This window comes from Alosa pseudoharengus, unplaced genomic scaffold (assembly GCF_046254945.1).
Source record: "Alosa pseudoharengus isolate Yale_2024_CS ecotype anadromous, Long Island Sound unplaced genomic scaffold, YU_APseudo_1.1 YU_APseudo_1.1_scf_12, whole genome shotgun sequence".
In the NCBI taxonomy this organism is placed as follows: Eukaryota; Metazoa; Chordata; class Actinopteri; order Clupeiformes; family Clupeidae; genus Alosa; species Alosa pseudoharengus.
This window is the reverse complement of record NW_027468587.1, coordinates 19829725-19845602: the sequence shown is the minus strand read 5'-3', so window position 1 is coordinate 19845602 and position 15878 is coordinate 19829725. Positions and strand designations below refer to the sequence as shown.

General features: G+C 42.8%; 2 protein-coding genes across 2 annotated transcripts in view; one reads left to right on the top strand and one right to left on the bottom strand.

Annotated features, from left to right (window-relative positions):
* The first annotated feature begins 3852 nt into the window (after positions 1-3852).
* On the top strand, positions 3853-9078 carry ccne2 (cyclin E2). Its single transcript, XM_076280413.1, has 11 exons — positions 3853-4027; positions 4165-4243; positions 4357-4410; positions 4943-5088; positions 5391-5526; positions 5961-6107; positions 6356-6451; positions 6585-6719; positions 6832-6943; positions 7176-7333; positions 7720-9078. Exons 1-11 carry the CDS (start codon positions 4014-4016, stop codon positions 7825-7827), a joined length of 1185 nt encoding a protein of 394 aa, XP_076136528.1. The 5' UTR covers positions 3853-4013; the 3' UTR covers positions 7828-9078.
* Positions 9079-13819: 4741 nt separating this feature from the next.
* The window catches only part of LOC143119633 (neural-cadherin), a 182110-nt gene continuing 180051 nt past the window's right edge, over positions 13820-15878 (bottom strand). The window contains exons 37-38 of the mRNA XM_076281255.1: positions 15059-15216; positions 13820-14428 (exon numbers count right to left, since the gene is read on the bottom strand). Of these exons, the coding sequence (XP_076137370.1) occupies positions 13820-14428; positions 15059-15216 (767 nt within the window). The remainder of the gene's footprint in view (positions 14429-15058; positions 15217-15878) is intronic.

Genomic DNA, 15878 nt, shown 5'->3' with positions numbered 1-15878 from the left:
TTGCGTTGGGCACCAAAGGACAGAGGGGGCACCCAAATGTAACCAATGAATAGTAGCTTTACTGCAAACTGCGTTTCACTCTTCATCAATAACGTTTACAATGTCAAAATGCACTAACATGATGTTACATGCAAGTTTGATACCTTTTGGGTTCTCTCAATCACCACGTAGTACTAGAATTGGTGGGTCTTCAATCATTCTTTTCCAAGCATTTAGGCTACATGAAGCACATGATATGCTGAGTCGACTGAAACGCATTCCATTCAGATAGCTAGGTGGATACCAGGCTCATAATTCACTTGTATTCGCAAAACGAAATGTGAAGCAACATGTCATTGCATACTTCCATTTCCAAAGCAATGAAGGTTGCTTAAAACTACTTAACATTGATCATATTATTGTTAATATTGTGCTATCAATGTAACTCAAACAAATAAGGCTTGTAAACAAGAGCTGGCAAAAGGGCATTATGACAACGTAAAGATCAATGCTCTTAAAGTGACAGTGCACCATTTATAAGTAAAACAGCATTTCTTCAGAAATTAATGTTTAAAAATACACAGTAATGGTCTGTAAATAATAATTTATTTTACTTTAGGTGTTTGAGTTATCATTTAAATGTCACTCACTCAAAGCCACTCACTCAGGGCACCGAAATGGCCAGCAGGCCACCATCTTGACATGTCTTTATTAAAGGAACCGTATGTAAAAAATGTATTTCAATTAATCATAAAATTGCCCTGATATGTCACTAGACATTAAGAAATCATGTTCATTTCAAATACTTATATCACTGACAACAGTAGTCTGGCCAGGATATTGTCATTTAAAAAGTGAAGTTGCAGCCCTCAACTGATGTTGATGTTGTCATGTTGTGTTTTGGCCTAATGCGCCAGCCTCCACCTATCTACTAATCACAAAGTCAGTAGTGTTTCCTCATCCGGTTGCCAACTCTGCCAGTCAGAGGGGAGGGGAAGGGGATACACCGCTCTACAGTTTGAAAGTGATTGTAGTACCCGTTTTGGCCACAATCTTACATACGGTTCCTTTAAGCTTTGATTTACAATATTGTAGGCTCTCTATTGATTTTAATGAGTAGGCCTAGGCCTTAAAGTTACAATATTTCTATCACAATTTACCAGACTTTGACCTTTTGTCGGTTTTTAACAAAATTCTGACTATGATTGTTCCTTGTATTGCATTATGAGCACTGCGCCTATTGCATTCTACTGTTGCCTTAAGCCTAGCTCAGTCATTATGCTATACCACATCTCCCCCCATTGGAAGAGCAAGCTGCATTGAGCGTAATAAACTGCATTTAGAATGGCAAATCCATATTTCTAGATATTTTGGTGAAAGTAACTTAAAAGCAATGCAATAGTAGTGTAATGCCTTACAATTCAGAGACGGTAATATTATAATGTAACAAATTACTTTGAAATGACAGTAATAAGTAATGCATAGTACATTACGGTTTTGAAGTAACTTGCCCAACACTGGTGCTGATATTATTTTTCACTGTGTTTACTCTGTAAAGCTTTGAAAGGCGCTGTAGCCTAACAAATAAAATGTATTATTATTATTATTATTATTGTTATCTATGTATTTATTTCATTCCACTGCTCCCATTGTCCTGCGTTCTTTAGTACGTGTATTAGCCTAACCATATGTTATTTGCACACCTCGAAGTATAGGCCTATACTAAATTGTCATAATGTGGGACACTGCCTAATGTGGGACACCTATGCTCCAATGGATGTGGCTCTTCCCCAAACTAATGAATGTCAGTAAAACTATGGGAAAGCCAAGTCCTGTGATCAAAATTGGATGTGTTGCCCTGACAGCCCTAATATAGCCTACAGAAGTCCGAAAAGCAAAAAATGTCCTACATTAGGGCAGTCCATTTGTGTTGGCCATATCATTAATTCGCCAAACTCATTGGGAAGTTTAAATGGACTGCCACGTTGCCGAGCTTTAAAATACAGACGTTCAGAACATAGTTGTATGACTGTTTCACCACCTCAACCGTGCAATTATTTCTGTGAACCGAACAGCTGTCGTCCATTACCCCTATATGTATGTTCGTATATATTTGCCTATTCACTTGTAATAATCGCCTATATCCCTGCATAAGCATATGATAGACATAAATAGGGTGTTAAAAACACATAAAGCTACTACCAATGCAATGTTTCACTTATTGTCTACCTCTAGGGTAGTATATTACCAGAATTCACTGAGATCTATTTCCCTCGGATGTTACCGCCCTCTGGCTCAAGGAGGATGAGGACAAGGCCGCAAAGTATCTATTTTAAGTCACACGCCTCTTTAGGATCGGACAAAAATAAAAGGCTACTTCTCTTTAGTTGATGTTAATCGGTGAAACTGACAGGCTACCATTCAGAGGCTAAAGTGACAGATTCGATGGAAGGCCCTGTGAAAAACTTCCACAGTTCACTCTCTGGTTTGTTTACATTTTTTGGTAGAAGCACGTTGTCGCAATTTTCGCCATCCTTATTGGCTAGCTAACTCCCAGGCTCCTCCCATATCAGGAAATGTCATCTGGTGTTTTACTATTCACCAATAAAATGGTGTAGAACGCATCCAAAACACAAAAACAACATAAGTGGTGAATGGTAAATGCTATATTGAGTCCTTCCCCCTACATTCCGCCCAACCGGAAAATAGGGAAAGTGCTCTTTTTTCAAAAAAAGAATCAACAAAATCGCTATACCATTCCTAACATAATCTGGTGAGCAGTTCGATGTGCCAGATCTTTCTCTAGTCTTGAAACAATACAGTATTCGTCAAACCTTTGAAAGCGTTGCTCACAAAAGCCCCAACATCACTTCATTTAGTTTTTGAATGCTTAATTTTAATATTTGGAGCGCTAAAAGTGACCGCGGACACACATGCGCATTGGCCATTGGTGGGCGAATATAAGGATTGGCGCCGGCGCCAGCTGATGCATTCATTCATTCTGCTTCAAAGGTAAAGAAAAGGCAGACGCGGTTTTTCTGCATATTTTGTGTTTTTATCTTATTACTTTCTTTTTGTTCTGTGTACTGTTTGCAGGGTGTTGCCTATGTGCAAATATGTTTGTTTTTAAATGCAGTTACCTTATTTGATAGGCAGAAATGGAGTTTAGGTCAAGAAAATATCAGTGGCTTCGAGTTTACATGGCGCTAGCTTTACATACGACACAACTCGTAATTTGCCTTTTATCAGGAACATTTGCCAAGGATAGTAGTGTATGGTTGTAGTTTTTATCCATTAGCATTTAGAAGTCGTTTTCTGCATAGCAGCTACAATAGAATTGACAAAACTTTGAGATAGGGAATGTACAAGGACGTGGCATAAGTGAATGTACCAACTCAACTTATTCTGATATCTGTTAGCGAGCTAGTAAGTTAAGCTACTTGATTAGCTGTGGTAGTCACCAAAGTTATGTATCTTCATACGGTCTTCTGGTGTAAGATTGTTGTTTGTAATAGTGTCTCTATTGCGGAGTGTGGTTTTTAAACTATATAGCAACCTAAAAAAACGTTGATTGGTGAGAGGAGTAGGATGGCTAACACAAGGGTACTAGCCTACTTGTGATCAGTTTGTCCTCCCGCTTAATACAAATTGGCGCGTAGGACTGTATATCGAGTTCGAGCTAATGTAAGTTAACATTGATGGTTACTGTAAGAGAAATATATAATTTATAGGTAGTTGACGTTACATATGTACGCCATTTGTCTAAGAAACATCGGATGATGCACCTTTATGGACAGGTTTTGTGTTGAAGTTCGATGAGTGGCTTTGTTGCCTTTCTGGTTTAGGTCTTAGGTTGTGGAAGTTTGCTATCATACTTAGCTAAGTTATCTAAATTAGCCTAACTCCAAATCACCAGCTTATCTTAAACTAGCTTTTTGCTGTGACAATGTTTTCATACTATGTTCGTTGTGAATAATGGAACATGTCCTCGTTTTTAGGTACTTTTTTATCATCCAGACTTCACCATCAAGAAAATGTCAAGACGCAGGTAAGTTAACGTTGACTTGAGCCAGCTAGATTAACTGTAACGTTAACTTAACTAGTTTCCAGTAGCTACTTTGGAAAAGAACCCTGGTTTGTTCTGTGCTGTATATCACCAACTAACATTTTTATTACATTTTGTAGTGGTCGCATCACTCTGCAAGCAAGACATGAAAATGCACCAGAGACGAATGCCACTTTGAGCAGGAAAAGAAAATCTGATGTATGTAACTGATTATGTTGTGTTAGGTTTTAAACAATAACGTTAATGGTTTTTATTAATCACTCATTCTTGGTGTGACCCATTAACGTTAAATAATAATTTTCATTTCACAGGAGTGCAATAAAAAGATGCCAAGTGCTGCTAAGAAGCAAAGTTATGAGATTCAGGTAAGTGATTCTTGGGTTGCCATGTTTTGTTGGTTTCTAACTATTTTAATTATTATATTTATTAACCATGTTTCTCTGGCTGGCCCATCGTGGGGGTTGTGCGCTAATTCGCTTGTTGGCTAAACTGTGTCAGTGGGCTAATCGATGCGTTTTGGCGCAGCCGCCACTGACCAGCCTCAAGTCTGGTCCCTCCCTTTTCCCCAGCCCGCGTAATCGCAATAGCCATTCTTTGTCCCCGTCAAAGTTATGCATTTTGAAACAATTGGATTCTTTAAAATGGCTATAAGAGAATACATTTTGAGATTATGTGTTTTTATTCGTCATATTGCTTCGATGATTCATGTTTGTTTTGACAAATGCGTTGCGCAATGTGCGAGCCAAATTCTTAAGGAGTGCAGTAGACAGCTACCATATTCATTTAAACAAAACATGTATATATTTTATTTCTAGCAACATGAGAGCCTTTTTAATTGTAGCAATAGTTGTATTTTGCAGCTTTATATTGAAATGTGATTTTGGCTCTTGTCCTTAGAACCGGTGGCCAGAGGGAGAAGTAAGTCCCTGTGTCCTCATCGAAACGCCCCACAAGGAGCTAGAGGAGACGACCAATACCTCCTGCTTTAAGCGCTACAGATTCAAGAATCTTTTCATTAAGCCGTCCCCACTTCCAAGCCTCAGGTTGGTTCCTTGTAATTGCAGCTATGGGCTGGGGGGTTTCTGGGAGTCAACTCAGAACTCCATTTTGCTCCACAGAAGGTGCTAATGGCCCATCTCTCCTGTTGTTGCCCGGTCTATTGTATTCCATGACTTAAAAATTCAAATCTGCGTGGCACACCTCAATTGAATGGGTCATTTATTGTCCTTATTTGATGGTTCTCATTTGGTGAAATCCTGTTTTCACATTTGCATGTGTAGCCTACCCTAAAAACAAATAGTGCTAGCCAAACACTGTTCTGACAAGTTAATTGTGTAATTAACAGCTGGGCAAGCTCAGACGACGTGTGGATTAAAATGCTGAATAAGGAACTGAAGTACACCCATGACAAGAGCCTCATGGAACGGCACCCCAATCTGCAGCCCAAGATGAGGGCCATTCTCCTCGACTGGCTGATGGAGGTAAGGAGATTAACAGTGGAGATGGTCTTGCATGATTTGCAGCCCAGTATACAACATTATAACATAAGAGCTTTCATCATAGTTATACCTATGTAATGTGATGGTATATGAGTAATATAGACATACAATAGAGATTTTGGCAAGGCCTAGAGTATGGATTCAGTTCCCAGAGAGTCTATATTCTACTGAAATCTGCAGTCCCAATACTGTGAGTCATAAGGCAGATTACTGAAACCCATGAGGCGCTCTCTTCACAGGGTGTTCATTTGCATGGCACCTTGTGGTCGAAACAGAGCTCAAAAACGGCTCTCAAAACTGGGCACACAAAACAGCCCCCCTGCTCAGTACCTTCCCATGTTTCTCATTCTGTGACATGCGAGGTTTCATGCTCTTGTGCTAACTAACTCTCTCTCTCTCTTTCTCTCTTTGTGCAGGTGAGCGAGGCTTACTCGCTCCACCGGGAGACCTTCTACTTGGCCCAGGACTTTTTTGACCGCTTCATGCTCACCCAGAGCGAGGTGGCCAAAAACCAGCTGCAGCTCATCGGAATCACAGCCCTCTTCATCGCCTCCAAACTTGAGGTAAGGACAGTCCCGTGTATTCACTTTGTGTAATTAATAACAATGTAATACACTTGGTGCTGAATGATCTCCTGTATTTTGTGTCTTGGCTAGAACCTCTAGGTGTTACATGATGATTACTGTCTATTTAAGTTTATTTGATTGACATAATATTTGTCCATGTATCACCTTGTTGCTGGCTGTGTCAAGAGACAATTTTGATTGTTATTTGCCATGGTGATAAACACTGCGTCCTTGTTTCTGTGCAGGAGATCTACCCTCCGAAGCTCCATGAGTTTGCCTATGTGACAGACGGTGCCTGTGAGGAGGAGGAAATTCTGGGAATGGAGCTCATTATGCTCAAGGTACACACACAATTTAATTAAAACAAAATGGGATCTGCTCGTGGTCTGTACCTAGCGTCTGAGCTAGCCTCTTATTCTGACCATCGCACCGAGATGAGCTTTATGTTCATTTGATTTCTTCATCGTTCCACAGGCCCTGAAGTGGGAGCTCTGTCCTGAGACAGTCGTCTCCTGGCTGAAGCTCTACGCACAGGTGGACTCCCTGAAGGATGGCCCCAATTTCCTTATCCCGCAGTTTTCCCAAGAAGTATTCATCCAAATCACACAGGCATGTTCTCCGTCGTGTCTGCTGCTCACAGTGCAGCTTTGCTCCATGTGTAAGTGTCGTGATGTAATTGTTATTGTGCTAATGGCTCTGTTTTTTGTTTGTCTTTTTGCAGCTGTTGGATTTGTGCATGTTGGACATCAATTCACTGGAATTCCACTACGGAGTTTTAGCCGCTGCTGCCTTTTGTCACTTTACGTCTTTTGAAGTTGTTCATAAAGTATCGGGTAAGGAGTTTGTTGACATACATTTCAGCCTGTTAGCATTTTCTCCAAATTGTTTGTTTCTCCTTGTCTTTGTCAACAAAACAAAAACTGTAAAGGCAATTGAGTTGACTATGTGGTTTTAACAAAGTTACATAAGTAGTGTAAATGTTTTTAATCCTTCCCTAAATTAATCTGGTTGTGACTACTGGTGCTGTATATGTGCTCATGAGCTTTGTTGGTATGTTTGGCACAGGTATAACGTGGGAGAATGTGGCAGCCTGTGTAAGCTGGATGGCCCCCTTTATGACGGTGGTCAGCGAACAGGAGAAGGCTGAACTCAAGGACTTCCGGAAGGTTGCTACTGAAGACCGTCACAACATCCAGACGCACACAGACTACCTGGGCATGCTGGTGAGTCTCAAGCTGGAATCACGTTTACATATCTGCCGTATATATGTCGCATCCACAGTCACACTAAGGAGTAGAAGATGATATATCAGGACTTACATAGGCCCAGAAGTAAGAGTTTACTTGAAAATAACCAATCAAATAGTCTTTAATACGTTATGTCACGAAGGATAATCTTTCACCAAACGCCTGTTATTTGCAGGAAGCTCAAACTTCATAAGGGTTTAACATTTACACAGCACTTAAAAAGTATAAGACTTACATAGCATGAGCAACATAAAGCATGAGCTTGCAACCAGAGAATCTCTTAGCTCTTCCATCAAACCTAGGTGTGTGTGGAGATCTTTATCGGTTCTGGTTCTAATGCCATCGTTGTGGTCTTTCCGCAGAACGACGTTCACGTGAGGCAGCAAGAGAACACAGACCGCTTATCTCCTGTTGCTGTGGGAGGTGTCCTGACTCCACCCAAGAGTACGGAGAAGCCTCTTGGCCAGTAAGAACCTTGTGGACAAGCCACTCGACCAGGCGAAGAAGCCCTATTTGTGTTGACATGTCTCTAGTTTAACCCCAACTGCGATGTCCCCTTCCTGTCTTGTGCAAGGGTGTCAGGTTAAAATGAGCCACCTCCGTGTCAGATTCTGGGATTTTATATCGTACTGCGCGCCCAGCCGATTCAGCCCCCAACTTGTCTAGATGGGGGGTTTTCAGCAAGCATTGTTGTGTTTAAGTCTGTCTTCTCAAGGTTACTGTATGGCAGTACTTACTTGCCACCACTAGCAGCAACACTAGCTATTGCTCCTTGGCCAGAGCTGAAAATGCAGAAACAGCCCAAGAGACAAGCTGGGGACAAAATGGCCGTGCATCAGGTGAAAACAGTTTATAGGCTAAACGCTGCTGATGCGCAGTTGAGAGGATTCAACTGTCGAGCTCCGAACACGTTTTATTTTTTTATTTTTTTATATCATGTGTGTGTATGGGAACTGATTAAGTTTCTTGTGATCTTAGGAAAAGCCCACTCACGTCATTGGTGCTATATGCCATCGTGGCCTAACTGGGGTGTGTCTGTGTGGGTGGGTGTATGTGAGAGAAAAAGATGTGGTAAATTGAGATGTTGTGCCCGTGGGGTGCAGTGTGTGTTTACTGTGCCCCATGTGTTTGAGTGAAAGAGTCATTGCCACGCGTGTGTTGTGCGGTTTGCGTTCCAGTGCCAGAAGTAACATTCCTGGAAGACTTGACATGTTTTTACAGCTATTATTATTATTTGGAAAGAAAAACAAATGTGTGTGTGTGTGTATGCGAGAGTTGAAGTTTGGATTAGAAAGTTAGCCAACTTAACTTCCGAGTGATTGCATTGTATTTATTTTTATACATATATAATGCAGCAGTATTTTCAAAGTTTGTCTATATGTACATTGTCAGCTGTTTAAAAAAAAAAAGAATTTTACTCATTGCTGCCAAAGGCAAATATTTAATTCTAATGGTTTATTTATGAATTTACTACCTTTGATTGAAGATGGTCCGGGGCTGGGAGACATGTAGAATTGTATCTGGAGCCTTTTTTACTTTGAATGACTTCTGCCCCAGTTCTGGATGGCTGAAGGCTTATTTGTGACTTTACAGAGGAAGGAGGACTGTAGAAGCTGTGTGTTACCTCCTAAAGACAAGTGAAATGGGACTGTATACTACAATGCTGAGCAGATGTTCTTATCTCTGTATGACATGTAAATACATTAGATTGTGAATGTGTATAAATCTTTACAAGAAAAGAATGTAAAAAAAATAAAGCATTTAATGTTGAATAAGAAAAACCAGCCTGTGTTTTCACTGTGGTCTTATTTACTGTTTATGAAAAGAAGAAGAAAAGAAATTCACATTCTAGCAAGGACCCAAAAGTTTGACTAGAATTGTACACATGGTGTTGTTGTGGACTTTGCTATTTGGTGGTGAAATGGAATTCTATGGGAGGGTGGGGAGAACAAACATTTACTGTCACATTCCAATGATTGACACTGGCAAACTGAGGAGCTCTGCTTACTGAGGTTCATTAGGCCCCTCAAGTCACATCTTCCATTCATTGTTTGCTCATGTTGAACTAGTGTTAAAATGAACAGCTGTGGAGCATAGTCATGCACTAAATGTTTCAAACAAGTGGAACTATCTAGAGAAAATATTTGTCCACAGACTAAGTAAGCAGCCGTGGCCTACTGGTTAGCGCTTCGGACTTGTAACCGAAGGGTTACCGGTTCGAACCCCGACCAGTAGGCGCGGCTGAAGTGCCCTTGAGCAAGGCACCTAACCCCTCACTGCTCCCCGAGCGCCGCTGTTGTTGCAGGCAGCTCACTGCGCCGGGATTAGTGTGTGCTTCACCTCACTGTGTGCTGAGTGTGTTTCACTAATTTGCGGATTGGGATAAATGCAGAGACCAAATTTCCCTTACGGGATCAAAAGAGTATATATACTTATACTTATACTTAAAGATAGCCAAGGCTCTCTCACTCACAACACCATCACTTAAGTCCATGTGCTTACACGTTCCCTTTGGTGAAACCAGTTGAACTCGTTTTCTGCCTCAGAGGCTGTTTGAGGGCATACAGTATTCCGCCGCACTCCCCATCTATGTAGGCCAATTCCAGACAGGGCGTTGGGAGGAAACGGCTCTGTATTCCCCTGCATGTGAAATTCCGCCTGCTGGAAAAGAACAGAGGGGAATGGCGCCAGGATGACAAAAGCAGGGTAATAAAACCAGGGGACCATTCCAGACACCGAGAGCTGAAAGAAGAGGTGTTGTCTTCACACCTGAGTCCTCTAAAGCTCGACTCCTGAGGAGTGAAGAATCGTGGAAGAGAAGAAACAGCAAAGCTGGTTTTCTTTTACAATCCAGTGTGAAGGGGTCAGTGTTGGCACTGTAAAAATGCAAACTCAATGGGGAACTGTTTGACGTTTGCCTTGGGTACATGTGGGAAATAGCATTTTCATGCTCTTGAGGGGCTGACTTAGCTGTTAGAATTGAACTTTACGTTGGTGTGTGAAAGGGACACAATATATCTGTGTTATTTCAATTTGACACAAGTTGAAAAAAAAAAACTGAGAGGAGATATACTTTAGTGAGAACCTCAAGATGTGGACAAATGGTACTAGTGATATCTGTCGGAATCAATTTTAAATTTGATGTGTTTGCGCGAGAAGTTGGACTTTACTGACTGGCCAATGTCATACCTGATATGGCATGGACGCGGGACGTTCTTGAGTGTTCCTTGTGTCTTGGGACTTTGGACATAATTCATGCTGAGGCATTTTTCCTTCCACTCAGACCATTGTTAGTGAAGAGTGTCTGCACTTTGGCGCAGTGTAGGGGCACTGGCCCCCTCTCCCTCACAAAGGCCCTGTTGTGTGGGAGTTATTGTATGGTCTTGGGAATACATCCACCATCCCACCACCGCCACCCTCTGACACATCCCCCCACAGGACACTCATCTGCCACCCTCCTCAACTTCTCCACTACCCCCCCCCCCCCCCCCCAGAGAAAAAAAAAAGAGAAAGCACTACCAACCCCCCTATGAGTTCTAGGTTATATCACAGCACCCCCACAGCCCAGCTACTCAGACAAAAGAGTGGCACCCCCCACCCCTCAACCACCAGTGAAACTCACTGCCAAGCGCATAATCCTTAAGTTTTCATGGTAAGTGGTGGCCTAGTTTAGGAGTTCTTGGGTGTGGGTGCTGCTTGCCCAAGAGTCCCTTTGGCTGGCAAAAGTACAGCACATCATCACATAACTCAGACGTTAACTCATTTTGTAATGCTTGAACAGGGGAGGTGGTGGGTATTCTGCATTTCACTTATTCTAGTTTCAATGTCAATGTTGTTGGTAGTATTCTTTATGTATAAATTAGAAAAAAGTAAATGGGTGAATAGAAAGAAAGATCTTCCTCCCCTCTTGACTGCAGATCTCCTGCTGACTACTCTCTTATGGAGACATGTATTCATGTCAAAGTCTTCCATTCCATTCCAATGCAAAAATGCCCTCATTTTCATCCAAGCTAATGAGTGTTCAACATGGAAACTTTAAACACATTTTAATTTATTGACCCAGACACATTTTAATTTATTGACAAAAAAGGGTGACTTAGAAAGCTATGCCATGCTAGAAACTTTGACATCTTTCACCTTAATGTAGTCTTTACTTAGTGACAAGTCACTTACTAAGACATCCACCAAAGAAATGTACAATGTGAGCACTCCAGTGAAGGCCTGATCTTTAGAATGGGAACACATAGTGACCACTAGATGGCGCTATGACCATATGTCAGTCTGATGGTGTGGCAATGGAATTGCGTTGTGGCTGGGTTCAAATGGTGGACTATATCATACAAAAAAATCATTGTTGCAATGTTTTGTGCTGTATATAGGATAATAATTGACCAGACACTGTAACATGCCTTCAGGAAAATGCTTTATTTATTAAAATTCATATACAAAAGGAATATCTGGCATTAGGACCCTAAAAAACATACATATTTACATAATATACAATACACAGGTGAAAGCCCTGAGGCCCATGTGAAAGAAGTGAGAGTGTTAACTGGACTAAATTGGAATGGGAAAACAGGAGTGGTCAATGTCAACAACCCTGCGTTAGACCTTCAGACTAAACCTGTTAAAAAGTATTATGGGTGTAAGCAGTAGGACCAATGGCAACACTGAAGTAGACTGTCAAGAAAGGGAGTAGAATGCAGCTCTGTGGCACTGTAGTGCTCTAGAATCTGCCTCAAGTCTAACCTTACGTTTGTTGCTTACTCAAAATCTACTGCGTACAGGCACCATTTCACTTCGAAACACCAGACACCTGTTGGCTTGAGCTTAATTTGTGCAAAGATGAAGGTTTGGATACATTTCGGTTTGGTATGGCACAGTGATGAACTGACCCACTGCACTACAGTTTTTGACTAATGACATTTTCAGGAGAAGCCTGAAGCCTCACCACAAGGACTGTGCACGCGCACACCTCAACTGCCACACATCCGGCCTCCATGTTTGATAAGAACACCAAACATTTTCAGGACTTGCTTCTGATACAAAATATATCATCATGTCAATGTTTTTCTTTTAAAAGCTACTAATAGTTTCTGACTCTACGACAACAAAAATATATATATATTGATTTAGGCCATTTTGAAACTGTTGTAGGCATTTATAATTAGTTTGTTCCTCTTCTTCTTTATGATTGTATCTTCCGCCTATTTGCGATCGACATCTCACTTCCTTTGCAGTGGACCCCACAAATCACGTTCATATTTTTTTCTGGACTGGTTTGAGATACATTCATATGACTGCGTGACAACACAAGGGAGTGTGTCACCTTGCTTCGGAACAAGGGACTGAGAGAGTGTCACACATGATTAACCTCACAAAAGAACAGGCCATGGAGGGAAGAAAGCAAAGAAAAAAGTACAGCCTTGAAGAAACATCAACATAGAATACACTCAGGGGCCGATATAGATTTATGGAGGAGTACAAAAATAATTATTCAACTGCCAGGAATTCGTCATATACATCGACTTTGCAGCATGGCAAATGAACTGTTTAAATGTTCTTTCAATCTTCTTTTGCTGCAACACCAATCAACACTAAGATGCTATATCTCAACATAGCAAATATATTTATTTTTTTAAATCAAAAGGATCACATTTTTTTAATCAATGTGAAAGATTTGTACTCATTTGTCAAAGGACTCTGTGCTTATTCATTTAGATGTGATTAAACCAGGTTTGTTTGCAGCCAAGTTGAGTTATGATTAATGGCACCTGGCTGTCAAACCAACTGCATGAATTCTAGCGTAATCAATTGAGCATTTGGGTATAGGGGAGAGAGTGAATATGTCCCAGGCATACTGGACAATGGACACTCCAAGCACACCACAAGAGGTCCCTACTGTTATACTATGCCATGGTTCATCCAATCCAACCTGCCTCAAGATGTCAGTGCACATCAGGAGTATCAGAAGTGCAGGCCACCATGAAAAGGCATCTTTTAAAATACACAGACTGGGAAGACTGGCCCCATGAAACTCAGCACAAAGGTCTTCCCTTGAAGGTCACAGAAAATAAATCACACAGTAATCCACTGGCTTTGTTCCCTGTATAAAGAAGATTTCAAGGCTAAAATAAATACAGTACATTTATAAAAAATGTAATAGTTCACATCAGACGCTCAATAAATAAAACTTCAAATTCGATTTCCAGGCAAAGTACGGCTTCAGGGCATCTCCTCTCCCAGAGGCTGCTAAAGCTTCTTTTTGTGTGTGTAATACTCAAAGACAAAAACAAAACAATCAAATAACCAAACAAAAACAAAACAATGGAGGGACAATGAAGAGAGATCGCTTCTCTTCACAACCTATCCTGATCATCCCTTACACTAAAAACCAGAACCAAACCAGTGCAACCATGGATGGCTAAGCATCAGATCAGACACAGAGATGCAATGTGGGCCTTATAGCTGATGCTGCTGCTGTGGCGGAGGCTGCAGGCTGTGGGCCTGGCGGAGGCCCTGGGTCGGGGTGGGGCTCCGCACGGACGCCTCCCGGTAGGGCAGTGCCAGCTCGGGGCGGCGGTACAGCTCGCTCAGGCCCTCGAACTTGGGACCCCAGTGGCGCAGGCTCTCGTAGCTGAACTCGGCGCTGGCGTCTGCGCCGGCCGTGGTGTCGGCGAGGGCTGAGCCCAGCGAGCTGAGGCTGCCCACGCTGGACGCGCCCTCGCCCTCGATGCAGTAGACGCGGTACGTGTCCAGCGGCAGGGCCAGGCTGTCGTTGTCCGCCTCCCAGATGATGCGCGCCACGTAGCTCTTGAAGTCCATGGGGCAGTGGTGGTGGTGGGGGTGGTGATGATGGGGGTGACCGACGGAGGCGGCGGCAGCCACGTGGGAGGCGTAGGAGGGTTGCGGGCAGAGCCCCCCGGCGGAGCTGACCACGGAGCCCTGCGAGGGGTGCACCTCCTCCTGGGAGCCCTGCGAGGACTTGATGAGGGGCGCCGTAGTGCACGAGGACGACTGGGACAGGCTGGAGCACAGCGGGCGCTTCAGCTCTGTGATGTCATAGGCGTTCTGGGGAACGGGGGGAAAATACAGTCATTTAAGTCAATGTAATGTAATTCATTTCACTCCACATAAAAGAAGTCAGAACAATCATGTAAGATAAACATTAGTGTACAAATACACACACACACACACACACACACACACACACACACACACACACACACAGACACTTAGACGTGCACACAGGCATGCACACACACAGTGTCAGATAAACAGATACACAAAAAACCACAAGAGCAGAATTAATAATTATAACAAGTATAATTTGGGGCTAATTCATCTGTGAATATCACATGTTCATTATAACTAGAATTATAGCATATGCCATGTTATGGAATAAGTGGCTAATTGTATCTGTCCCTGACCTCAGATCAGATTTGCTGAATGCCTGAGTGGATAGGTTAACTCAAGGTACTCAGTGACACTACCTCCACCTAGTGGCCATTTGGCAACACTGCGTTCGTGCTGACTAAGGATGTCAGGCTTAGTGCTGATGTGACCTGTAGTGATGGCAAATCAATACCGGCCCTCCCTGGAGTCCCAGAGCACGACTGCACTAATGGCTGTTTAAGTGTGTAAAGTGTGTATGTGTGTGTGTGCCTGTGTATGTGAGTGTGTGTGTGTGTGTGTGTGTACCTGGTCCTGCTCCCCTCCTCCCTCCTCGTTGTAGTTGAGGATGTTTTCCCGGATGTCTTCCCAGCTCTCGTGCTCGGCAGGGATGTGGTAAACACCATGCTTACGGAACTTATTGCGGCTGCCCTTCTGGTTCCAGACGGTCACAGCGACCAGGATGGCTGGAGGAGGAGAGGAGAAGTGGGTCAGAGAGAGAGAGAGAGAGAGAGAAAGAGAGGTGCAAAGAGGACAAACTATCCTCAGTGTACCCCAAGGCATTCAAAGCTATATATGTAGTGTGTATATGTGTGGCTTTATGGGTGCAAATGTGTGTGAATGTGTGCTTATGTGCACAGGCTGGCTTTTGAGTGGGCCTGAGGAGATGGAGAGCTCTGGGCTTCACTAATGCTTCTACACACTCCTGCTAGGTCACGACATACATGGGCAACAGCATTTTACAGGGAAAGCACAAGTCTGCAGAGAATCACCTTTTTTTCTCTCTTTCAGACACAGTCATGCCCACTAACACACACAGTGTCTCCTTCCAGAAGTGTTACCAAATGGATTGTACAGCATGACAATGGGCGTGTGTGTGTGTGTTTGTGTGTGTGTGTGTGTGTGTGTGTGTGTGTGTCTGAAGTAATCTCTCACATCCCTATGCTGCACTTGTCTGTCCGTGGTCCTGCCGATATGGCCATCAGCCTCAGCAAACGAGACACAGAGAGAGACAGTGTGTGTGTTCCTGTCTGTCCATCGCCCTGTCCTCTCACAGGCTCCTGCTGGGCCCACACTCACTGTAGTGTGCAGCTGACGTGTGTATAACCCCAGTCTCTATGGGGGTGAA